Genomic DNA, 27,217 nt, shown 5'->3' on the forward strand with positions numbered 1-27,217 from the left:
AGAAGCTGTACCACTTCCAGTGGGTCTGGTTACACTCAGTCCCAATGTACAATAGCATTCAAACACTTCTGCCCTGCTTGAAGAGTCCAACAAAGCATTCCCAGCCTGATAGCGCAGGCAGCCAACAGTGTCCTGCCAGTGCCTGGGGAAGTGTGAGTCAGTTCAGGAGAGCTGAAAGGACCTGGCATGGCTTTGGCTTGTAGGTCTGTGGGAAAGTGGGATGGAGAGGGGAAATTTGCTGTTGCCTGACAGACTTCAAAATTGCGGAAGGGGAGAAAGGCAGCTCAATGGGGAGTGAAGACGTGAGCCTGTCCCCACGCCAGAGCCAGCACCACATGGGTACACGGCACGGGGAGCGGTGGGCACAAAGGGGTGCTGGGGAAGGAGCACATTTGCAGCTTGTTGAAGAGGGGTGCAGACTTCAGTGGGAGCTGTGGGAAGTTCTGTCACCTACTGGAAGTCACAAATGTGCTGGCACTGACAAAATGAATCTGCTTGGTTTCATGGCAGACCAGAATGAAGAGATGTCAGACACCAGTGAGTCTCCAGAGCCTCTGTCGCTGCCTGACGCCTCAGCAGAGAAGGCCACACAAGGCTCTGACACTGACCTAGAAGTTAAAGGTGATTATTTTCCATCTGCCCTCACTAGCTTTTCCCCTCACAGTCAGTGCTGTACCTACCAATGGGTATGTATCAGAAGTGGAGAACAGACACAAACAACCCTGGCAGAGCCCTGACATCCACACCTCATCTGGCGGTTGAGAAAGGCAGGGGGGATGAATTTCCCTCTAGGACCTCCCCCCTTGACATCAGAGCATCTTCCTTCAACTCCTGTATATAGGCCACAGCTGTTCCTTTGTGCCTTCCTCCCTCCTCTAGTCCTCAATAACCAGCATTACCAGACCAGCTAGCTGAAGCCAGGGCTGGGCCTCAGGCCCTGTTTGTGTGCTCCTGATGAAACACTACATACCAGCTGTGGTCTGCATGCCACAGATTTGCCACGATTGTCCTAGATGGTTCTGGTTGCTCTTATCTCCTGCCCAGTGAAGTCAGTCCTCTGGCTAAACAAGTCTTGCACTCATTTTTGTCACAGTAGGACTTGCCTATAATTTAGGAGGAGTGCTTTTTGATTTGTTATAAATGGAAGGAAAATTTTAAAAAGAAAAAAAGAAACATAAGAATGCAAGGAAAAAACTTTTGTGAGAGGCCTCAGTTTGAACTGGAAAAATGGTTTTGACGAGAAGAGAATTTGTCTTGAGGTCAGACCATTGGAAGCATATAACAGCATGGAGAAATATGAGCTCTAAGTGTGGGGTTTGATGAAGGAATTCCAAATGACAGGTTTTTGTGGAAATGCAGCCGCCAGCTGCATTGATATGTCTCACTGCAGCTGTGTCAACAACACCCAGTGGCCAAGTTGCGAATGCTGGGATTCTTTCTGCTGTTCGCAAGCCAAGATGTTCTGAGCTGCCCTAGCTCTGCTGGCAATATCAGCTGTATGCTTCAATTAAAATTTAAAAGAAAAAAAAATGATGAAAATGTTTTTGCCTGATGTCAGAAATTCTCAATTACACCAAGAAAGGTTTAGTCATATTACAGACTGATGAGAAGCTACAGATGCCAAATGGAGAAGCAAGGAGAATACATTAACTCACGGAGGTGTGGGATAAAGGGATGGGGAGAACCAGAGGGAGGGTAACTTTTAAAGAGTGAAACCCTTCTGTTGTTGCATAGTGTTACTTAATTTGGCTCCACAACGTAAAACTTTACCTAGGACCTGAACCAATGAGTCTGGCATAGCTTGTTGATAGTTTGGTTTAAGTCATGAATCAAGACCAAAAAAATGAGGTTCTCATGAAGCCCAAGAGTGAGAGCTCGGCTGAGGTGGCTGCTTAGTTCTCTGCAGACCGCTGGCAGGCTATCCCCATCTCCCATGTTGTCGTGGATGCTGAGGCAAGAACACCTCTGCTCCTCATCTCAACTTTCCAGCATCGGGAAGTGTTACAGATATTGGGGCAAGTCCTATGCTTAGGACAGAAATGCCAAGAAACCTGTGTGAGAGCGATTGCTTTGGGGAATTATTACCTCATACTTGTCAGCTATTCCTTGTGCATGGGACCCTCTGAACCCACAGGGAGTCAAGTGCTTGGGAGAAACAGGCTCAGAATATGAAGGGCAAACACTGAATGCGCCACTCATCAATATATATTTTTTCTCTGTAGATCCTGGGAAAGCCTTTGCAGGTGTTACGGGTGCAGAGCTGTATCTGGAAGCATGCAGGCTGATGGAGGTGGTGCCTGTCTCACACTTTACTCAGAACTTGGCCAAGCCTTGTATAAACCTGAGCCATCATGGTCTAGGACCCAGAGGTGTCAAAGCCATTGCTATTGCTCTGGTGGTGAGTAGCTAGTAAGATTGGGGCCACTGCTGCCAATGACAATAGGCATTTTAGGCCTCTCTCAGCCTTGGAAGCCACCACTGAATATACAGTGCGGGAGAAAAAGTCCTATTTTCCACAAAGGAACCCCAAGCCTCCCTTATATTTCCCTGCACGGGAAAGCCTTGTGTAGCAACTGCCACCACGTGCTGGAGTTACCCCAAGTTTTGCTCTTGCAAACTGATGTTCTTCCACGGGACACAGGTCCCCAGTGCTCCTAACCCCTACAGGGCTAGAGGTAGGTCTGGAGGGACTGGTATCCCCTACTCAGAGTCCTACACAAAGATGTGCGTCACTCACCAATGGACAGGCCCAGGATGCCTGTCTGGGGAATTTGGATCTGAACCTGGCTCTCCAGGCTGTCACAAAGCAATGGAAGGTCCTACCTACTCAAAACCTCTCCAAAAAATGGTCCCTCTTTTGTATGCCATCTTCCACTGCTATAGCTATGCCATGTCTCCTGACCACTGTCCTGCTCAGGACCTGCAACACCCTGAGGGGTTTGGAAGAATTGTCCAGTGTCCGTTGAACTGAGGAAACTACCTGCTTCATTAACTTTTCATGTGTCTTTTATGTGTCTCTGTTTACCTTTGTGTCTTCCCAGTCCAATGCAACTGTCACCCGCCTAGAGCTGGAAGATAACTGCATTCTGGCAGAAGGAGCCATATGCATAGCAGAGATGCTACGAGAGAATTGCTCCCTTCAGGAACTGGTACCCAACCTGACGTAGTGAGCCAAATGTATTGCTCACACAAGTTCAATCATCTGAGGAATTTCATGAAAGAAAACCAATTCATTCCATTCCAAGTTTTAACCAAATAACAGTTGCTTCCACACACAAATATTCACATTCTGAAAATCAAGATATTTTATGCTCATCTAGTTTTTAAATGTGCAAGCTTCTGAAAAGCGGAAGCGTGCATTTGATGAGCCTGGTGAGGATCCCAGAGCCTGGGAGCCTGCAACTGTTCTTTTCATTAGCAGATGTGACAATAATTACCAGAACTAGGTCTTTCTAGGTCATACTTAGCCAATGGAAAAAATGTTTCGGTCAGGAACTTTTATTCCCCAGCATGATATGGGGAAAGTTTTGTAAATAGATTAAGGGAGTAATGCAAAACTTTCAGATATAGATCCTTAGGAATGTTCCTTCACTCTGAATCTGGGGTATGCAAAATGCATTTTACTAGGCCATGGGATCTGTGTTGCATCAGAAAAAAAAGATTCTTGGCCAAATGCCTCTTGGTTCACTGAAGACAATGATCCATGTGAAACTGATGGTTCTAGGACTTTGTTCCTGCTACGAAGGAACAGGGATTAAACATACCTGTAACTTTTATTAATTACTGCCTGGCTGGCATTTCTTTTTTTTGCTGGTCTTGCATTATTCCCTTAATATCTTGGGCATTAAGGACACAATAAAGCTAATTCATTCTCTGGGCTCATCCTCCTTATCCTTCCTTGTTTCCTCCCAGAACATCTCCAATAACCACCTAGGCACAGAAGGAGCTGAAGCCATTGCCAGTTTGCTTTTGGACAACGCATCCTATCTCTATGCTCTTCAGCTCTCAGGTGGGCTGCATGCACCCAGTGATAGCAGTGGAAGTGAAATATTGTGTGTTTCATTTCAGTCTCTCATCCCAAGAACATTAGTCAGACTCTAGATTATGTCCCTGACAGGAACCCAGAGTGACAGTGTGGAAATCTAGATTTTTGTGATGTGATCAAAATAAATATTTGGCCTGCTAAACCTCCAGCACCTCTGAAAACCAGTCCTGTATGAGAAACTTAGACAATTGCTGTGTCTCTCTTACATCTTGGGATAATTTTCCTCTGGGGATTGGAGTAATGACTAACTTATCAAAGCCTGATACGGGCCATGATTAACTGGATGCTCCACCTAAAAGCTCAACCTCCTGCAGACCCCAACACAATGCCAAAGGAAAGATCAACACATTGTTAACACACATTTTCCTCCCCAGGAAACAACTTCGGAGAGGAGGCTGTATCATGCCTTGCTGAGGCATTGATGGTGAGTTACCTGCAATCCAAGGTCATTTGCAGCCCTGGCTGTGCAGCAGACTCCTTGTCCTGAAGCTGCTGTTCACTTGGCATGATTTCACGTGGCAATGCCCGTATGATTTCCTGGCATAATTCTGCTAAGTGCCTCTTGTTTAATTCAGAAATGAGGGAGGCTGGGAGGACACAGAGAAGGATAGACTGAATTAACATTTCCTCAGGACAGCTGTGTGAGTCTGGCTGAGAAAAAAACCTTCAGGGCTGTGTGACAACAACAGAAGAACATCTGGGTGATACCAAATTTTCGAGACACATAAGTAGCCCAATTTCATAGCATTTTGCAATTCTTCAGCAAAAAGAAGAAGCTTGACTTCTCTTCTTAGTTCCTGTCTCAAAGTCTCTGCAGCATTGGCACCACCAGAAGCTCCCATGAAGCAAGGCTTTGGACTGATAACATAAAGTGCTCTTGGTTAGGATGCAATGGTGAGAGTGAAACTGGGGGCAGGAACAGCTGCAGGATGTGCTGCAGACCAGACATGAGCTGTTTAAGGGAAGTATGCACAACACAAAGCCCCACTGCTTTTGCTGTCTTGGAAAGATAATTGCTGTGATGTTACATGCTTGACAAAGCTCTGCCTTGGGGTACACAGTGCTGCCATCTCCATGCTGACGAACCCCCATGTGCTGGAGATTTCAGTGTGTTTGATATCCTTCTGTTTCATCCTCATGTGGGGGCCTCAGCATGGCAGCTGGCTGCAGCTGGCTGGAAGATCTCATTCTCCCTGCACATTTGTCTCTTTTCAGGGCAATTACCAAGTGAAGAAGCTGGATCTCAGCCACAATGAGTTCTCTGAGAAGGGAGGACGGCTCCTGGGACAGATGCTCGGTAACTTAATCTATTAGTCCCCCGGAGCCAGGAGGGCAAGCACGCTTACTGGGGGACACGATGGGGTCAGCACAGTGAACATGTATTTCCTTCTCCAGCAAAAATGTCCCATGCCATGACCTGGTGGGTAGTACAAAAGACTGGACTTAGAGCTTCCTGGCTGGTCCACCTGCTCACCCTCATCAGCACAGGTGACTAGCAACTACGTTTGACTGCTGTATCAGAACAGAAACGAAGGATGAGAAACCACAGTAACAGAGCAGTCTGTGTCAGAGAAAGGGGAGCTGAAAGAGAAGTCCCTCGGGGAGTTTAAAGCAAACGATTACATTTTACCGAAACCCAATATGATCAGAACTGTTGTTTGTTTAAACTTTTGATCACAAATTTCAGGAATGATTTATTTTTTTTTAAATAGCCCAAACCCTAATGGTTTGAGTCATTGTACAGCAAGCAGCAAGGGAAACAGATTATAAAGAAATAAAATAAAGTTGCCTTATTTAGCTGTTCAGACAAAGTAAGTTTCAGAGCATGTAGTAGCCCTGGTGAGGGAAAGCAAAAATAACAGTAAAAATCTTTCAGTAATCTCAGGTGCTGTTAGCGCGCTGTGAAAGCCTTGTATGAATACCTGATGGCATTTCTTCCCTCGGCATTTCCAACACACCTGCTGTTGTAACAGCCACAAGCCCATGACCAGAGCATCCTGTGTGCCTTAACCATTCCAGTAACACAAAGCTTTCAGTTTAATTAGCACTTTCCTTCTCCTGGTTCAGTGTTTCCACTGATATGAACCTGCTTCTAATTGCAATCGATGTCTTTCAAAGATGGATCAATTAAAGCTGCAGTGAGGGACACAAGGCACTGTGCCCTCCCTTGGACAAGCCTGCAGGGAACCCAAGCATCAGTGCTAAACCTCGTGACCTTCCCAGCCCAGAAAAATGCATCTCCAAACTAAAAGGCCTTACACCCCTTCTTTCATCCCCTCCAGCTTACTTGAGGCAGGAGCTGCGGAGACTATTGCAGAATCTGTTACTTTTCTGCGTTCTTTTTTCTTTTAGAGGAATATTTTTAAGCCAGCTAAATTCACCATCTGCCTCCGTCCATCCTCCCATCCATGGAAAATCTGGATGAGAAATTCTGTCTGAGAATGAGAAGCGTTGGCAGCAAGTCCTACCCCTCCCAGTGTCACAGCAGGCCCAAATGAATTCGCACATACCCTGCTCTAAGTAGAATTTACACTGTGAGGTGTGCTCTGCATGTGAATTGGCACTGGCACGTATACAGCTGGGCACAGCTACTATAGGAAGCTGAATTCCTCTCCTCTGCTAATCAAACACAGGCAGAGCAAGTCTTGATATTTTAGATGTGGCAAGGAGAATCCAGACATTTTTCACAGTGAGAAACACAGACAGTGTCTACTGGTATAAGAAATCCTTCCACTGTCTTCCTCCCTCCCTACTTCATAATCCATTCTGTGATTAAGTCGGAAAAAGCTGTCTTCCCTCTCTGCTTGTGATCAGCAGCCCGTTCTCTGTTCTGTGGATGGAGTGGAAGGGAAGACTCTGTAGGTACAGGTTCCCCTTACAGCAATTAGTGAAGGCCACTGCTGAATCCCCAGCAAACTTTCTCTTAGCCCCTAACTGTGCTCAGCGTTTGTGCCCAGACCACTCTTCATGAGCTAACACCCCCATTTCTCTCTCTTAGCCAGCAACACGGCACTGGAGATTCTGGACCTGAGCTGGAACCACCTGAAGAGGAAGGGGACAGCAGCACTTGGCACAGGTCTCAGGGTAGGAACACTCCTCTTTTGTGACACCCTGGTTGAAACACTGATGGGGAACGCACATCCCTGAGGTCTGAGCAGGCTTCAGTAGCTCTAGCGAGGCTCATCCTACTGACAATAGGAGTCAGGGCCAGGAGAAGAACTAAAGCAGTGCGTAGGTCTGGTGACTCACATGGATGGAGAGACCCTGGTGACACTGCAGAGCTGTTGGGTTCACTGGGGCTGGGCTGGGTGTGACTTAAGAGATGCTTCTGCCTCATCCAGGCAAGAAAGGGTAGAGTGGTACACGTGGTGGGCACGCAGCAGCTGAGATCTTTCTTCTCTTCCTGGAGGGCAATGGTGCACTGAAAATCCTCAACCTTTCTTGGAACAGCATTGGGAATGAGGGAGCACAGGCCCTAGGAGAAGCTCTCAAAGTCAATAGCACGCTGGTTCACCTGGACATCAGCAACAACCAGATCAACAATGAGGGAGCCAAGAAGCTCTGCAGGGGCCTTGAAGTCAATGGAAAACTCGAAGTCCTGAAGGTAAAATAAAGGCCTGGCAGGGCTGGAGGAATAAATGGGGGGAGTAGAAAGATCTGAGTCAGGAGGCACAGAAGACAGAGGTGAGCTGTCTGAGAACTGGGATAAATGAGTATTGTTCTGGTTTGAAGGTGATCAAAGCAGAAGGAAATTCTATCCTGTGAATTTCTGCCAGGGCAAATGAGTTGTACCGTTCCCTCAAAAAATCCCCTGAAGTCAGGCCTTGGCAGAACCCCACACGCAATATTACCCCAAAGTGGCTGATTTCTGTCATATCTAGTCTCAGTCAAGTGGGAGCCTAAGCATTCAGCAGGTCTGCATACATAGATAAAATATAGTTGCAAATGTAGATTTATACATAATACATATTTCAGTGTAAGGCAAAGGTTCAAACTTGTGCCACAGCACTACCTTGAGGTACTAGTAGTATTATCCCCAAGGAGTATTATCAAGTCCTGGAAGAAGAAAGCCAAAATTGCCTCCTAGTAAGCTAGGGATCAATAATCCTGAAAGGGGGCAAAGCTGAATGAACAGTCAAACTAGCTTCAGAGGTTAACCTTGAAAGCTAATATGTCTTCTCAATCCAAAATCATTCTGTAGGAATTCAGCTCAGAAAAGTCAGCTCGCTTATGAGCTGGATTCTCAGCCAAATTTAACATCACCATCCTTGCAAATTCCCCATTCAGATGAATTCTAATAGCAGGCGCATCTTCAAATGCAGTCCATTGCCTCAGCCTCTCCCATCACATGGCTGAGCACAACCCACATCAATACGCCCCTGCAACAGATGTAAGGGACCTGACATGTCAAACTTCACACGTGGAGGCAGACGGAGGCTGAGACAGCAACACCACTGGAAGACTGCAGTGCAGAGTTTTGGATGACAGAGACAAGAGGCCATGAAATAAAGAACAAACCCATCGCAAGGGACCACAGTTATTCTACAGACCTACTGAAGGACGGGAAGAAAGGGTCACTGCTAAGGTTACAGCATGCCTCCTGCATGAAATCCTCACTCTTACTATGTCTGTCTACATCTCTTCTCACAGATGGCCAATAATCCCCTGACCGTGGAGGGTGCCACTGCGCTAGTCCTATCTGTCAGAAAGAACCCCAGTTCCATGATGGCAGAGATCAACATCTCAGTAAGAGCTTATGTGCTAGAAAGCCTCCAAGTCCACACACTATACATTTTTTGGAGCTGCATAGACCCCAGAGCTGCCCCCTTCCAAAACTGTTTTGAGACTTGCTGCCTGCTTCAATTACGCACAGTCACTAATAAAAATGGCAGCCCTTCTAGGAGCCAGATGGAAATTCTAGGACTCCAGCCTAGCTCTGGAGAGAGGTGCCTGTAGGATCACCATGTTTCACTCCCTTCCATTTTGCAGTAGCAGAACAAGAACAAGGAATGAATTCACAGCGGAGGATGAATTCTCTTCGTCCCATGAGCTGTCTCCCTGCAGGGTAACCTGAGATGCTAGATACCGTAAAGTGCTTTGATACTCTGTCAGGATGCAGAGGAGCAGAAATATACGGATGCACTGAAAGCAAAGTGCTTTCATTAAAAATAAATAAATAAATGAGCGCTAATGTGGAATGAAAAAAAAAATCAGAGAGGCCAAATCTTAGTATGCATTTCCCTCTGTAGCTGGATAGTGGTGTGACATATTGTCGTAACCTCATGTGCTACTTCTAAAATGACAGACACAGAAATGCTTCTAAGCTCCTGAGTGAGGGCATGGGCTGCACCCCACAATGGGGAGAGACCTGAGCACGAACTGGTCTGCTCCCATTCCTCCCATCCATGCGGTGGTGCTTTACGGGAGCAAAATCAGGCTTCCAGGCCTGCAAGGACTTACAGAAAGTGTCAGTGGCCTCAGGGTCCTCCAGCCACCTTTGCGAGTGCCGTGATTAAAGGAAGGAACATTTTCCAAAAAAAAAATAGATTTGAGACTTGAAAGATAAATAATACGTTCACACTTGAAACAAGCTAAAAATATTTCATGGGCAGTTTTAGAGACTTAGGTAACAGGAGGTATCTTTGTCCTGTGGTTACTGTATTAAAAAAAGAAATGAAAACAAAACAGAATAAATAATATTCATCTGTGGTCTTTCCTGAGAGTATTGAGGACTTGCAACAGAGATCATGTGAAGAGTGGGTATTCCTCTAGGGCAGACATTTTTTTTCTGCATAAATTAACATCAAAGAGAATTATTTGCCAAATCTGCAAGGAGTCAGGCCTCATTTTACGTAAGAAAACTAAAACAGGCTGTGTGTGGATAAAAGACTTCATTATAGCATACATGGTTCTATTAGTTCAATTACTAATAATCTAAACAATTCATAAACTTGGAAAGAGTAATATATTTTGGTTAAATTCTGAGCAATCAAATTACTGAAATTCATTTATTCAAAAGGAGCCACGTGAGAAATTTTGAGGCAAGGAGTTAACTAACATTAAGAGTCTTAAATACAACCAAAATCTCACAATGTATTTATGATTGTCAGGGTTAAGTGATGCTCTCTTCTCCTTACCCCCCAAAAAGTCTAAATTACCTGGCATTTCTTAAGATAAATAGTCAATGGCATAAATTACAGTGACAATGTAATTACAGTGACATTACAGGATCCTGATCAAAGGTTTGTAGGTAAATGCCTCATCTCTCTGGCAGACTTCCTTCCACCTGTGACACAGGAAGTCTTGCATTTCAGTTCAGAATATTTGCAAATACACATTTCCAAAGATCTGCTGCTGTCTTAAACCTTTAAGAAGTTAGCAAAGGTTTTAACAGGAAACTTAAGGGAAGACATAAACAAAAGCCTTTTCTGCCCCTTTTCCCAGTGATAAACGTTTATCTTGATTTTCAAAGAATGAATAATTAGTGTGTCTGTAGGAAGAATTTCAAATAAGGATCATATCTAGAAACTTCTGCATGGGTTTGACAGCACTAGCAAAGGCGAAGCGATAGAAAGGCACGTTTTTAATGATGCAGTTTATTGTTTCTGACAACATTTCTAAGCACAACTGTTCCCCACATTCCTTCCATAATCTGCTCTTTATAGAGCTTCAACTTGCAGTTACTGGCTATCAAATATTTTATGGGAGGCATGAATCAAAGCAGCTAACATTCCCGTCTTCACCATCATGGTACAAAAGAAAATGCCGTTACTTAGCAGCTGCCCATGTGTTGTTTTTTCCGAGCTGTTGGCTGACTGTGTCAAAGACGCAGAAATACACCACCCGGCTCCCTCCAGGTGACCCCAGCAAGGTTTGCCAGGCCAGGCATGCTGCTGTGATGTGCAGCTTCTGAGGTCACACTGGCGGTCTGCTGGCTTTCTGCTGGGGACGAGGCCAGGCTGGCAAGCCTCGGAGAGAGCCGGCTGCAGGCAGAGCCAGCTCGGGCTCTCCTGTGCTGGGCTCCCAGGACTGAGACGCTCTGCTAGCCTGCATTCTGCAGGGAGCTCATCAATGAGCCACTCTGCACCCATAAAAGAGTTGATTCTGAATGAAAGCTAGTAAGCCCAGCCAGACCCAGACTAGTCCAAGACTGTCCTCAAGCAATTGCAGTCAAGACCTCACTGCAGTGTAGAAATCTTCAGCTAAAAAGAAGCTGTAAGAATTCATTAGGATACTTTATAGACACGCTTTAGGGAAAAAAAATACTATGCTTGATGCCATGGGAACTTCCCACAACGACATAAAAGAGAAGCTTTCATGACTTTCCTGATACAGAACTGCCTGGAAATTTCCCACAATTAAATACGTAGCTAACATAATATATGAACATATATTTCCCTACCATCACGGATATGAACAAAATCAAAGCTACGTTTTCAAAATATCAGTAAAGATGAAAGTAAATTTGTTATAACTTAAATTTGGAAGAATCAATTATAGCGACAAGAATATTTTCATTGATAGTTTACTTTCTAACATCACAAAACCCTACAACAAGACACTGTGCTGCTGCCCATTCTATAAGTACTAAAACAGAAAACTGTGTCTGAGGTCTTATAGGCCTTGGCTGATTTTTTTTTCCTTTTTTACAGAACTCTAAGACACATTTTGGCCATTAACTAACAGTTAATGCCTTGCAGTCTGCATCTTAACTGAATGGAGAGGAGACCCATGTAGAACTGTCTCAGGGGTGAACAAGAATCACCCAACATAAGAGGTCTTCAGTGGAGATATTTATCTAATGTACATCTACCTTGCATCAAATTAATTTCTACGTAAATTAATAGATCCTTTTCTAACTCAAACATGAGAAAAGAGAAGGGAGAATAACACCCATTTAGGGTCAGGCTTCTGTGGGATTCCTCAAAGTGAAGAGTAGAGATGGGAAATGGCAGCACCCTTAGGAGAGAATGCTTACTGTTGACTGCAGATGGATTTGTTAATGAAAGCAAGTCTTTGTCACTCTCTGGGCATGCACGCTGACTGCAGTCTCCTTCCTCCTATGAACCAGAATGTGTTGGTGAATGAAAATTTCATCAAGTTGCTGGATTTTGTATGTCAAACACGTCCTGAACTAGATGTCATCTATGGTGAAGTTGAAGGCCGTATCTCCAAGATCCCCAAGCAGCATCCAAATCCTATGAAACTGATTCAGGTGAGCTACTGAACTTCGTCCACAGCTGCCCTGTACATGGTACACAAGCCCCAAGCACCTGGAGGGAGGGAGGTTGGAAGGGGTAAGCTTTCTTCCAAGTGAGAAATTCAGTCAAATTCCTTCAGAAAAGTATATTCATAATCACTACTGCGCATTCACTTCTCTTATTACATGCAGATTGACAAAGCAAATCCTTTGATTTTCAGAAGATGAATGCCTTGGGATCTGAGGGAACTGGTCTAAAAAAAAAGTGTTTTTTGATTTGCATAGTTGTGATTTAGTAATATTAATCGCATACCTTTGTATGACATCATTCATCCACATAGTTCCCTTTAAAATGCGCATCCAAATTATTTCTTGTACAGCTGAGAATACTGACAAAGAGAAGCTGTACAGTTTGACAGTTTTGAAAAAGCAATGGCAGAGATGACAATATAAGCAAACCCTAAGTGCTGTAATCACTGAACAGTGTTGTCTGCCATTTCCATCTGAATAGATGTTTGCTAGCTGCGGAAAACAAACTGATGGATTTCAGGTTTGATCCAAAGGAGCGTACATCCTGCTCACCCAGCCCACCACAACAGCTGACTCTCACAGAGCCCTTTCCTGACAGTTGTGATTTAGCATCAGAATGAATGCGCTTCATAAAAACAGGCTACGGTAATACAAACAAAAACTGTTCTAAATAGAAATGACATAGCTTTTTAAGGCCTGTAATTTTTACGGAGAGCAGCAGATGGTGCTGTCCTCCTTGCTGGAAGGCACTGGAGCACCGCTGAGTTAGGAACACTTCTGCTTTACCAGCTTCATTGTGCTTTTCTAGCTGCTGTGCAGATTTTTAACTAATTGGGTGAGATGTTGCTGTAGACATGGCTTCGGATGAAATTAAGTAAAAGTTTGGGCTGTTAGTTCACATCAAACAGTGCCTCTGTCATTCACAGCTAGCAACACACTAGTATGCTTTGCAGTTTTTAACAATAGTCATGGCACTCAGATGTGTTCTCCTTCGGGCAGACAGGAATTCAGAGAAGAGCACTAAAGTGATCAGGAAAGGACTGTCCGCAGGCTGGACAGCCTAGCCAAGCGGTGCTGGTGGGATGAGTACCAAATAAGTATGCAAAATTATCAAAAGAAACGGCTTGGATATAGGTTTACTACTGTGACCTGTTTCGAGGGAGAGGGTATAACTGAGAAGAATGGGACTAGCCTGAGTAAAAGTATTTTCTTCTGACAGTGGCTGCATAAGGAGTTAAGGACTCACATATATCAGAGATGGGCTGAGTAAAGGCAGGGTGACAGCTGGAGGAATAAGGGGAGAGCCCGTGGCAGCCATTGGCGGCTGTTTCAGCTCACGGTTGTGCCTGTGTTTTCTCTCTGCTTCTCTTAGAAATATTTGAATGAGCACAACCTGCGACTCTGGGACTTTTTTCAGAAAATTGACAAGGATGGAAACATGAAGATCCCCGTGACAGCCTTCCGGAGAGCCATGCTGCAGGTGTGCCCCAGAAACCATGGCCAGGAGGCTCTCCTGACAGGGTACTGCTCTGGGAAAACCCCTCTGCTGTACCATAGCCACCGTCAGCCCTGCTGGTGATGTTGTTGCAATTAGAAGGCTAAATTCACTCACTGCAAAAGTAGAGCCCTCAGCAAGACCCAACAGAAATCCTGTGACATCCAGTAAATACTGCAGAGGGCATCAGTGATTATGGATCAACTCTAGAATATCACAAAAGCCTTGTAAATTAGAGGCCAGTTGTTTGTATAGGATATGCCTACAGGATCTTGAAAGATAATTATGTCTTACTGCTATGGGAAAGTGAACAAGAGACACTTAAATCCTTGCCCCTACACACTGAGTAGACAATTCTCTTCCTGCCAAAACCACCATGGTGCTTGGATCAGTATTACTGGTCAGCTTTCCATGATGCTATTTTACACCCTTACCAAAAAAAAAAAAAAAAGAGGTATTTTTATTGTCTCCAACATCACTCCGGATTTTTACATCCCATTTTTTTCTATGGAGGAATCTATCTCCTCACCTATTAAAAGATGACCAGGCCCCAGTCCGATATGGAGGATTTTTCTGCTTTAAAATACCCAGGTTTGCTAGCATTTCTCTTCTTCTCTTAGCAATCAAGCATCCCACTGGATCGAGTCCAAATTAGGGAACTAGTGCACAAGCTAGACCGGAATCGGACAGGGATTGTGGACTACAGGTGAGTGAGTGACTCCACTTACTGTCCTGTCCTATGTTTCCTTTTTAATTTGGCACAATGCCAAGTAAACACATCCTTATTCACTTTAGGAGGTGAAGGGACATGTGTTTTTGGCCAGTCCTGCAACATGACCACACATCACTTACCTAAGAGGAAGGCAGATCACACAATACCTTGTACGCTTAGAAGCCCTACTGAGTCAAACTAGAAGTCAGTATTACTTTTCTGTTTTATAAACCTGCTGTGCAAGCGCACGGATCTCAGAGCTGAATGGCATTTTCATTCACGCTCATAAGCCTGTGTGAGAATCATCAGTTCAACATTGTTCTCCCCCTGAAGCTAGAGTACGATTTGCAAAGACAGCATATCTGTGCCTTCAGACCTTTTCCTCCATCCTCAGGGACTCTAATTTTTTTCTTCTCTCTGATCCTTCTTCTTAGGAGACCTAGTTTTCCCTGGAAACCCACCTTCAAACTACAGAACTTTTCAATCTCTTGAAAGTGCATCTTTCTTAGTGCCTGGAGCAATCATGTCCAAGTTCTGAGAGTCTGAGCAGTCAGCAGCAAACTCCTTGGAGGTTGTCAGTCGCTGCAGGCTAAGCCATTTGTCATTGGACCACAAATTTCCCCCTAGATTTGCAGTCAGCTCTGACATGTGACTCATCATCTGAAAGCCCTGTTAACCATGGCCAAATTTTCCCATCCCTCACTACATACTGATGGGTTTAAATGTGTGCTGCAGTCTAGTTCTAAGGCTAGAAGCAATGGGTCAGCTTTGCAAATCTTTTCACCTCTTAGCCTCCTAACGTCTTCAAAGAAGAGCTGAGAAGTGAATGACTTTGTTAGATCCAGTCTTTATTCCTTTGCGTCTGCTGGTGCTGTGCTAAAAGCATCTGTTCTCAGGCACTACATGGGCCTTAGCCTGGTTAAACTTGAAACGGAGGTTACATGGGGTTCCCAGCTACTTTAGGCACAAATTCCAGAACTGTGGCTGAGCAGCAAGCAAATCAGGAACTGTTGAAACCCAGTAGACAACAAAGACTTCATTTGGTGTCATTAATGCTGCTGAGTTGATATGTAGGGGAAAAAAAATAGATATCTACTCCTTATGTGCATTTTAGCACTGTAGCATGTGTGTTAGTGGTAATATTCACAGTGCAGACAAGAGTCAGAAGAGTTGTGACCTTTGCTGTCCTTACTGTGCCCACTTCAGACTGGTTCCTCAGGGTCCTATCAGCAGCTTAAAGACATCTGACAGGCAAGATTCACTTTACTAGATTAATACTTTTTCATCTCTTTCTTTTGAATTAGTCACCTAAAAGAGCAGAAGCCAGCACAGAAGCCTGTGGAAGGGGAAATGAAGGAAGAAGAGAAGGAAGATATGTAAAAATGAAGCAAGGAGGTATCAGACAGTGAAAGGTAGTAGGAGAAACGCTGGAAGAAAGCTAAGAGTGGCCCTGGGCTTGGGGAGGTCTGATGCTGGAGAGCTCTGATAGTGTAAGTTATTGAATGTGGAAATAAAGTTGATGTTCCAGCGCACAGCAGGTCTGGTCCTTTTGGGTAAGGGCAGAACAGACTGGCTGGTTAGCAAATCTATCTCATTCTGCATGCTGACAATGCTGAACTTATTTTCAGAAACAGAGCCCAAAAGCTGGAATGGGAAAACCTAGAAAATTCATATATTGTTATTATCCCCTTTAGAGGGAAAGCACGTGGACAAAGACTGGAGCAAGTGCCCTGCAGACAGTCCCTACCAGACGTAGCTGCTTTGATGCAGGGACCTTTGCAAGAAGAATTAAATTAACGTGAAACTACAGCTAATGCTGCTTTAAAAAGTTACGGGTAATAGGAATTTTATTAAATAGCTCCATGGGAAAAGATATGCTAGAAGGGTGGAATTCATTACTGATTTTAAATGGCTCAGATACTGAACTGCTTTTTTTAAATCAACATAAAAAACAAAGAAAGATTTCACCAATCCTTAAGAAGTAATGAAAGCCTTGCATATACAACATTTATAAATAAACGATAAAAAATATCATCAGAGAATCATGGAATGTCTTGGATTGGAAGGGACCTTAAAGTTCCTCTAACTCCAACCCCCCTGCCATAGTCAGGGATGCCACCCACCAGATCAGGTTAGCCAATATTTACATGTGCAGATGAGCAGATCCACAGGAAGTACATTTTGCCATGTGAGCAACTTCCAACATAGGCTATACCACAAAGAAACTAGGAGAATTGAGACATGTTGACCAGCGAGAGGAGTGGGGAGAAAAAAGAAGGATTCCTTTCACTACCCATTCATTACGGCCTTTTCACTCTCCATCCATTCACTAGATGATCTTTAAGGTCCCTTCCAACCATTCTATGATTCATTTTATCAATTCCCAACTGGAAAAAAATCTTCCAGTTAGAGTTCAGGTGGCTCCAGTGTCTCCTGAGAAGTCAGCCTGACTGTTGACGTGAGGGTGCTGCTATGGCTGCTCAGTAGTCATCTTCAATACACGACTGAGTGCTAGGCTTTAACTCATTACCCCAGCAAGTCTCTTGTCCTCTGACGTCTGTGACAATCCCCTAGCTACTCACAAGTCTATGGACATTTCTTGTACACACACACACACACACACACACATTTGTCTTTCTTCCAAGCTGAAGAATGCCACCCACTCTATCATTCCTCATAGGACAGACTCTGATGGTCCTTGTTTCCCTTCTCTGAATGACTCCCAGATGGAATATATGGGAATCAGAATCAGAAATGCAAAAAGCATTCAAGACACTGGGGAGTCTGCACGGACATAGCACTGTGGGGTTTATTGTTGTTGTTCTCTTTTCCTTTCCCAATCCTCAGCTGTTACTAGGCACTGAGGCGTGTTTTCACAGAACCATACACCAGACCTGCAGGATCTTACTCCTGAATACCAAGGCCCACCGTGGAGCCCACCCTTTTCTACGTGAAAAGCACGGAGAGGGGCGGCACGCCTGCCATTTTACAATCGAGAGCACTTACTTATTCCTAAGGAAGAGCTGCGAGGACACCACTCCTGCGGCAGGCACGGCCACTCCTGCTGCAGGGCTTTGCGCCTGCCCGCGCTGGCCACCAGATGTCCCCTCAGCACCAGCGCTGGAGCGGGGAGCGCGGCCCGGGGCCTCCCCTCCCTGCAGGCACCGGGCCCCGACACCCAGCGGCCGTGCCCGGAGTCCATTTTCAGCCCCCCTCCTTAAAACGGCTCCCTGGCTTCTTTCCTAAAAAAAACAATGCTAAATATCATGCCCTGGCATCTCTTGGTGCCCACATTTGGGGCGTGCACGGGGAGGCGTCCCTGCTGCAGGACGGTTTGGGGCCCTCTCGGCCCCACTGAGGTGCTGCAGGTGTCCACAGGCCCGAGGGCACTTGCCCATCGTTTCTGGAAGGGCTGCTCTTTAAAACTCACAGGTCATTTTTGAGCCCTTGTCCAGCGGCACCAAGCTTGTTCACCAGGTAGTCACAATTCACTGTCAGCGTGAAATATCTATGTGGTTCTTTCCCCCCCCAGCCCCAAGAACTCCCATTTTGAGTCTCTTTTTCAGCCTCAGAGGCATGCATTGCAAACATCAAAATGTGCAGGCTGAGAATTAAGGCTGGGGGCTATCAGCATGTTTGGGACCAGCCAACGATTTTGTATTTGTACAAAAATTAGTGGTTTTCTGGTTTTGTTTTTGTTTTTCATGACCGGCAACCACTGTTACCTCACAGAGAAGATGATTTACAAGATCCCAGATCTTCTTCCAAAATGAACCTCTTGGCTTATCAGCACGCAGATGCTGTATGAGTCAGTTAAGCTGGATCAGAGGTGAGAAGTTTCTCACCGTTTCTAGACTTGTGTGGAAAAAAAAAAGACTAAGATTGGCTTTCTGGGTACCTGACAGCAGAGAGAGAGGGCAGTGCTCCACTGTCCAGAGAGCACCGTGTTTGTTCTGCAGCTCAAGGGTGCACTTTTGATGGGGGGGGGGGGGGGGGGGGAGCACGTATACACTAGGAAATATCTTCATCTTTTATTCCTACAGCATCTTGGGTTTGTCTTGCATATGTTACACATGAATCTTTATCTCATGCACAGTGCTGTTGTGTATTAGTCATGCATTACTATTCTGCTTAGGTTTGCACAGAACTGGCTGCCCAACTAAACTGATTTGTCCAATTATCACCCTTAAGATTCTAGATTAGCTACAGCCATCAAAAACACGCTCTTCTGTAAGAAAACAGCATAATCAAATATAGATGGGTACTGGCCTGCGGCAGATGTCACTTTTATTTATTCAAGTGTCCACTTAAACTCCAGATTCAACAATGATGTGGCAGCTAGGTTGTACCTTTACACCACAGAAAACCTACACGGAGATTGGATGGTTTCTTTCATGCAGAGAGAGATGAAGAATTTGTGCCGAAATTTCTAGCTCCAGAAGGGTTTGATAAGTTAAAATTATCTACTTCACCAAATGCACAAAATCAAAAGAGAGTGAATCTCTGTGGAGGATCTAGGTGAAACCTTATGTCCTTTTGTGTGGCTTGATGCAACTAAAATAGCAAAAAAATGGAAGTGCCAGTGAAAATTTTAATTCTCCAAATTCACATGCAAGCAAGCAGTGCAGGGGAGGGATGTGGTTGCAGTTCATATTGTTGTAGAGTCTCTCTGAACACTCTCGGATCAATAAAGCTTTTTAAAGCTTGGTGGAAGCATTTGTCCCCATGCTGGCATTTCAGGGATGAACTGAGGTAGGTGCTGAGCAGGGATGGTCCAAGAGTGGAACATGAATTGCTCAGTTGATCCCACACCTGTGAAATGGTGCAGAAGGAAATGTTTTGGCTGCCATAAATTAAGGCAGCTTTGAGACTCATCTAACATACTTCAGGAATTCAGCCTGCCAGCACAAAATTGGGCAGTGTGGAAAGCTGGCAAAACAAAATCTCTGCATATTACATGGGCTGAGAGAGTGACACAGCTGAGTAACATTTTCAGATCTCTTTGATATTAGAAAGCAAATAACTACCATTAAGTAACATTTTGAAAACACAGCATGCACACCACAGTATTTAATGTGCTAGCTAGTTTAGATGAACCTCTGGATCTCACAGGGAAAATCATATTTCTGTTACAGATCTCACCTAGCAGAATGAGGCCCAATTCGGATTGATTTCCTAGTGCCGCTGAAACACCTATGACAACACAGCATTGCATTAAAAAAGACACTGCTAATAAGAATCTCTAGAAATCTCAGAGTAACTATAAAATCTAATGCTATATGCAGTTATCTCAGCTTGTTCATGTTGAAGATCTTTGATCTGTCTAGCTGAACTGGCCAAAAGGGTTTTGGCTTTACTTTCAAAGAAGAAATCTCACAGGCTGCAGAAGTGTGTACACTGATACCAGTCTTCATCTTTAAGCTTGCATCAATAGTTCTTTGTTCCAAAGGCCTCCCATCCATATAATATCAAAAGATGTTCTGCATTTATCAGTGGACATAAGCCTTGTGCAAAGGTGTGTCCTGCAGCTGTGCACAAAATCCAGCATCACGGGACTGGAAGTATGCAGTGTACACTGCAATGGGCAGTGTGGCTGAGATGCTTAAGTTCCCTGTCTACTCAAAGAGTAAATCCTCACCTGGATATATCAGCAACTTTACAAATCTGAAGAGATGATGGAGGTGGTTACATCAGGTACACATGTGCCGAGAAATACAAGCAGGGTACTGGGATCAGCTGTTTAACATCTTTGTCAGTGACACGGACAGTGGGATTGAGTGCACCCTCAGCAAGTTTGCCGATGACCCCAAGCTGTGTGGTGCAGTCGGCACGCTGGAGGGAAGGGATGCCATCCAGATGGACCTGGACAGGCTTGAGAAGTGGGCCTGTGCGAACCTCCTGAGGTTCAACAAGACAAGTGCAAGGTCCTGCTCTGAGTTGGGGCAATTCCAAGCACAAATACAAGCTGGGCAGAGAATGGATTGGGAGCAGCCCTGAGGAGAAGGACCTGGGGCTGTTGGTTGCCGAGAAGCTCGACATTAGCCGGCAACGTGCACTTGCAGCCCAGAAAGTCAACCGTATCCTGGGCTGCATGAAAAGCATGGCCTGCTGGGCAAGGGAAGTGATTCTCCCCCTCTGCTCTGCTCTTGTGAGACACCACCTGGAGCACTGCCTTCAGCTCTGGGGCCCTCAGAATAAGAAAGACATGGACCTATTAGAATGGGATCAGAGGAGGGCCATGAGGATGATCAAGGGGCTAGAGCACCTCTCCTGTGAAGACAGGCCGAGAGAGATGGAGTTGTTCAGCCTGGAGAAGCAAAGGCTTTGGGGGGACCTCATTGTGGCCTTCCAGAACGTAAAGGTGGCCTACAGGAAAGCTGTGGAGGGACTCTTTGTCAGGGAATGGAGCGATAGGACAAGGAGTGAGGGTTTTGAACTAAAAAAGGGTAGATTTAGATTGGATGTTAGGAAGAAATTCTTCACTCAGAGGGTGGTGAGGCACTGGCACAGGCTGCCCATAGAAGCTGTGGCTGTCCCATCCCTGGAGGTGCTCAAGCCCAGGCTGGATGGGGCCCTGGGCAACCTGGTCTGGTGGGAGGTGGCGGCTGGAACTGGATGATCTTTAAGGTCCCTTCCAACCCAGACCACTCCACGACTTTACGATCAGAGCCTTACCGCTGCTGTGCAGCACACGGTGTAGCCCCCAGGCCTCCCCAGGCCTCCCCAGGCCTCGGGGCTCGGCCCCGGCGGTGCCGATGCTGTGGCAGTGCAGGCGCAGGCTGCGGCCCCGCGCCGCGGGCACCTCGCCGGCTCTTCCCCCGCTTCCACCGAGCAGAGGGCGCTGCGCCCTCAGCAGTGGCTGCCCAGCACGTTCCCGGGATGGAGCCCAGCCGCTGGAAGGAAAAAAGTCCCGCACACACACCCTGAGACAAAAATAAATAAATAAATAAAACGACGAAAACAAACTGTGCGCTGAGGAAAGCTGCTCTGAACCCCTCGGAAATGCCGCCAGGCAGCAGGCTGCTGAGGGTGCCTCAGGCCCGGGGGCGGCGGCCAGGCATGGCGCAGGCTTCGAAGGCCGCTGTCCCGACTGGGCCCCTGTCCCGACAGGGCCCCCGCCCCGCCGTGGGGCCGCTGCCCGCCGCAGGCCCCCGCCGCCCCCGGCCCCCGCAGCGCGGCCCCAGCGGGGCGCAGCGCGGTGGAAAAGCCACAAGGCGAGCTGCTCTCTGGGGGGGTGGAGACAGACACAGGCGGAGTCAGATCGCAAATTCTTGAACCTTTAACATCCTTTCTGTAATTTGAAACATACTTGTTCCCATTCCAGAACCCTTTTTTTTTTTTTTAAATTCCTTCCTTGAGGCTGTGGAAATACGTTCAGGAAAAAAAAAAAAAAGAGAGAGAGAGAGAGGGAGGGTGAGGGAGAGAAAGAAAAGAAAGGAAAAAAAAAGAAAGAAAGCAAGCCCACTACTTATCGGAGGCTCCAAAACAAAACAGAAACGTGAGAGCTCAGCCCTCCCCAGCACAACTGCTGGCGGGCTCAGGTTTCCGTGGCAGGGTCACGGCTGCGGCAGCTGGTCCTGCCCGAAACAGGGCGACCAAATCCTGTCTGCTCTGCAAATGGCAGCTACCTCCTCCTGCTTCAGCAGATCTCGGTGCTGTGAGGAGAAGGAGCCATGAACTGGTGCCTGCTCACCTTCAGGGGGTGATCGCCTCCCCTGGCTTTCCTGCCCAGGCCAGCCCCTTCCAGCCACCCTCTGGTTTGCCCCAGGGAGAGGGCTCAGCACCCCTCTGCTGTGGGCTTCAAGGCCCCCAGCTACTGCGGCAGGGAGACGGTTCCCATGTTTAGGGTGGGGTGTGCACATATGGGAGAGGAAAGCTGGGCTGACGCACGCTGTGAAAGACTTTGGATGTCACTAATCTCCCCAAATGGCACGGAGCAGCGTGCGGCGCTCTTCTTGCATCAGCCGGGCCGTGGGACCCACTCCTTTCCCCCTGGGTAAACCACAGCAGGTGATCGTGCTGGTGCAGCAGGGCTTTGTGTTTGCTTTGTGTAAGGAAGCAACGATTACCAGGGACACCAAACACCACCCCAGGTCAGAAGTGTCCTGAAGCTGCTGCTGGCACGCCAGCAGTTGCAGTGCAGCTGCCGTGCCAGCGCTGGGCCGGGCGGTGCTGGAGCAGGGCTGCTAGGTGGGCAGCAGCAGCGCCTACCCTGCTCCCGTCCCACAGAAGGACCTGCATCCCTCCCTTTCAAACTAGAAAAACAAAGCAGAGGGGAGAAGCTTTCATGTTTCTTTGCCATTATCATAGGTCTTGACTGTGTTAATGCGGTATCATGTTGTTTACATGTGTATGTATATGGATGGGTGTGAGCAACCCTTAAAGAAGGCGTGAGGTTTTCCAGGAGAGAGTCAAGCGGGCACATGTGCATCACCGGAGGCAGCTGGATGGCTGCCGAGCCGGGAGTCACCTCTGTGCGTGGGGGAGAAGTCATCCAGAGGGAAGGGCAGGGACCCAGCGCAGGACACAGCCCCAACCTGCTGTACTCCTCCCTGTCACAGCCACTGCTCTGCACAGCCCAGACATTTCTGTTTCCTCAGGTGTACAGCTGGAGGAGAAGGACCAGGACTCAGTGGAAGGTGGGGATGGGGCAGATACTTTTATCTTTTTGGAAGGGACAGAGAGACACTTCAGGGTTTCCCCGTAGCCAAATTGGGCCTTTTAGCCACATGCCCCTTGTAGGACGGCTGTAGGTTATGCAAGGAAGTCGTCTCCTTAACCCAGCTCCTTGCAGTACAAGTCACTGATGCTCTGCAGATTGGCAGGAGACACCACAAAGCCCATGTGTGCTTAAATATTTCACGTCACACAGCACATGTTATTCTGGCTGCCTGCAACACTGCAGCATTTGGACTCCCTCCCTCTGAGGAGATAAAGCATCTTGATAGCTTAGCTGTGTTTATCCAGACACCCTCAGGACAGTCTTTGTCTCTGAAGCTGGAGAGTTGGAGCTCACTGCATCATCCCGTTTTTTGAACGTTGTCCCCAGAAAGGAGCCATCCTGCTCAGGGCACCCCCATTGTCTCTGTGTCCATCCTTTGCCCTCAGCCTGGATTGCTGCTTTTTTTAGCCAATACAATGTAACATGGTGTCCCCTTTATCACATCTCTATCACTTTTTGGAATATAAGCCCTTGATACAAATACAAAGGCTCTGACTTTTTCCTAGACATCTTGGATACAAACGGGGTTATTAGTGCTCTGTTCTCAGGCACCTGTTGGCAATTGCCCCCTTCTCTTTACTGTCATGCAAGCCTAGTTGGAGTTGCTGTTAATGTGAAACAAAACTTCAGTTAAACATGTATTATGCTAAGTTAATTACTTTGGGGTGACATTCTAGAGATACAGCATGTGACTCACTGAACTAGATGACAGACTAAGTAACGAGTTCTTTTTCCTGGTCAAGTTTTTAACAGCAGGTTTCTCCTGCCCTCTTTACAGTGAACCCTGTCTCACAGGTGGCACACGAGCCAAATGAAATCTGTCCCTATAAGGATTGCTCTCTCCTGCTAGTTTTTGCTCTATCCCAATCCCACACAGTTCATTCATGACCAAATAGCTGAAACAAAACTGTTCAGTCCCCCCAGCTGAAAGATTTTGGAGGACGACACCTGGACTTCTTGTGGACATTGTTAATGGACGAACTCTGTAGACAGGGCTCCTATCCCAAGCCAGATAGTGTGTTAAGAGGTGATGGCGAAATATCAGCACTTGTCAGCTCACCAGAAAAGAAAATGTCCCAGCCCATGCCCTTCCTCCCCTGCTGCTTCCCTGTACTCGTCACAACTCCTGGGCACCATCTGTGGACCTCTGCAGGGCTCATGATCTAAAGCACGCGGCATGCCAAAGGTATGTGGGCCAGAGCCAGCCTGCAGCTTGTCGCCTTCGCAATGATAGGCATCTCTAAAGGGATATTAAGTGCTTCACAAAGGTAGCTGAAAATTCCCCTTACATAGGGAAATCTCTGTAAGATGCTAAGCTAAGGGAGGCATCCTACCCATCTGGCCATGCTGCAGGGACAGGTGGCATTTGGGCCACAGGCCAAGAGCTCCTTAGCTGTTCAAACCAGGGACCTTCATGTCTTCAAGAGTAAAGGAAAGTAAGAGAAGCGTTTACCCATCTTTACCCCTGTATCAGGCCCCAGTCTCAGGGGATGTGGCTGGGAATATCAGCAGGCAGACAGAAACCTTCTGTTTTATAAATACCAGCTTGAATCCAGTTGCCCATTCCCTATTGGGCTGGTTATTCATTGCTGAGGTGAGTCTGAGGATGGGACAAAGACAGCAAGAGAAAACAGCCCACACACAGGGGCAGCAAAGAAGAAAGAACTAACAGGACTTGGAAGAAGAGAGCTGTGGCTGTCTCTGTTGACAGAATTTTGTAGGGGCTGAGAGGAGACTCTTTAAAACAGGCTGAATGGAGTCATCGCAGTGCTGGGAGATGGAGGGGTGCAAACGTGCAAACATATGCTCTCCATGACTTCACTCTCTGTGAAAAGCAGTATGAGCTGCTTCACATGAGGTGAGCACGGAGGACTGCTTTAGTAGCCTCATCTTCTCTGCTAACCTCTAGCAACTGGATCCTGTTGAAGAGATAAGAGCACATAAGCAGACCTGAAATGAGGATGAGACTCCTGAACTCAGTATGACTTCTAACTGCTTGTCCCAAACACAGCCTGTGACTCTGTTCCAGGCTCTGGAAAGCCCAGAAATGAAGATTCAGCTGTACAGGAGGTATCTTCCTGTATCCCTGCACAAAATGGAAGCAGGGTGGTCTCTGGATGACGGCAGGGTGCAGGGAGGCAGGGATTTCTGAACAGCAGCCTCCTTCTTGACACTGATTCGCAAGGAAACGTTTTGTCTAGCAAGTCTGTTTCTCCCTCTTATTCTTTCCTTGCCTTCAGAAAACGGTGCAAATAAAGCTGAGCTGCCTCGTAGCTTGCGAATGCCTGTACTATACTGTACAGCACTCCCAGGAGAGGAGTAAAAAAGGGTAAAGGACTAATATGCGTCTTTGCAAGGACTCGTGTCCATGCCAGAAAAGGGTGTGATGCAGAGTCCTGCTCCAGGTCCATTCCCCAGCCTGTTCCCATAAGCTGTGACTTTTGCTAATTCCAGTCCTGGGGCTAGAAGAAAGTAAGACCAACAGTTCAGTTCACTCTGACAGGCCTGAGCCCTGCTTAAAAATACGAGGAAACCTCCTGAGTCAGCAGCTCACTTGCTCCTACTCTTGGAATAGCTGAGATTCCCGGACACAGTAACTTGACTCTGCTCCTGGCTCAGGGCAGCCACTAGCTGAAAGGCAAAATAAAATCCCCTCCTGGCCCATTAACGAGGCCTATTCTGGGTTCAGGAGAAACCAGTCTGACTGATGAACTCCCCTGGCTCAGGGGCTCTGGCTGGGGCTGGGAGAGTTCTTCTTTCCTTATTCAGCAGACAGGAGGATGTTAATGGAGAGCATATGGGAGGGGAGGGAGCACTGTGGATATTGCTGGAGAGCAGCCAGGCTGAATCAAAGCCCCAAGCAGCCTATTCTCCATCCGGGCAATGCTAAAACAGGCCATGGAGAGACAAGAAGTCCAGCTGTGATATGGGGGAGTTGGGAAAAAAGCTCTCTGCCTTCCCCAGCCTTTTTACTCCCACTCCAAACGGGACAATGGCGTGGCATTGTCACAGTCCCATAGGCACAGTATTCACAGTGGAAGCCTTTCTGGGGAAGAGCGTGCCTCAGCCAGGCACCCCATCCTGAGAGTCCTGCTATAGATTTCGGGGAAGCAAGAATTGCCTCTGTGTTTGCAAAGTGCCACCTAATTTATGGTGCTATAGAAATGATGAATTACAGCAGTGCTACGGGCTGGAGATGGAAAAGCCCTGTTAACTCCTCCAGTCCATCTCCCGGAGCTGATGCAGGACTGCTGCCTCTCACACATTTCCTCAGTTTCTGTCTGGACATGTTTTGAACAAGCAAGCAACTGAGGTTCCCAATTTTTCCACTTCTTAATTCTGCTTTAAAAATAACGCCCGATGTGATTAATGTAGTATGGATTATCCAGCTGCTTGGATATGTCAAGCAGGATGGAACAGAGAGCATCAAAGGCAGCCCACATCTGCCTTACCTTAAAGACAAAATGGAGGACTAGCCAGTGAGGACTTGATCGCAGCTTGAACTAAGAAGCCTCGCATTAAGTAGGAGGGCAGTTAGAATCAGCTCCTGTAAAATTAGGCGTGTCCTTTTTGGCTCCTGCCGATCTGTTAACACAGCCCTGACTGAGGCAGATTTTGGGCATCCATGATGCTTGGCCTTGCATCATTCACCAGAGCTTAATTAACGAAGGAGCCTGGCTTGTTTAGCCTAGCAAAGGGGGATATAATTGCCATCTATAAATAAATACTTCAGGGGGTGAACACATGGGGAGGAGGAAAGAGCTATTTAAAGATAAAGGACAATGCTGGCATAAGAACAAATGGGTGTAAACTAGCCATGCATACATTTAGGCTGAGGATTGTCAGGTTTCTAGTGCTCAGAGCACTGAAGCTCTGTGAAGGCCTCCCAATGGGTTTAGGGAGGCCAAAAACCATGCTGACTTTAAGAAATATACACATTTACTGCAATGATTGTATGATATGGCTGCCTGGGCAAGCAAGGAGCTGGACCAGAAGCCCAGAAGGAATGCCCT

The 27,217-nt window shown here is 46.6% G+C and overlaps 1 protein-coding gene across 1 annotated transcript; it reads left to right on the top strand.

The window, feature by feature from the left end:
• Positions 1-287: 287 nt before the first annotated feature.
• On the top strand, positions 288-17,318 carry LRRC74A (leucine rich repeat containing 74A; the record flags this gene model as incomplete). The annotated part of the gene is made up of 13 exons (XM_083837463.1): positions 288-621; positions 2,223-2,398; positions 3,042-3,149; positions 3,913-4,009; positions 4,420-4,469; positions 5,261-5,342; positions 7,044-7,129; positions 7,455-7,649; positions 8,696-8,791; positions 12,117-12,260; positions 13,648-13,755; positions 14,391-14,476; positions 15,787-17,318. The coding sequence occupies 13 exons, from the start codon at positions 288-290 to the stop codon at positions 15,860-15,862; spliced, it is 1,638 nt and encodes a 545-aa protein (XP_083693589.1). The 3' UTR covers positions 15,863-17,318.
• Between the last annotated feature and the right edge of the window lie 9,899 nt (positions 17,319-27,217).

Source organism: Anser anser, assembly GCF_964211835.1.
Source record: "Anser anser genome assembly, chromosome: 5".
In the NCBI taxonomy this organism is placed as follows: domain Eukaryota; kingdom Metazoa; phylum Chordata; class Aves; order Anseriformes; family Anatidae; genus Anser; species Anser anser.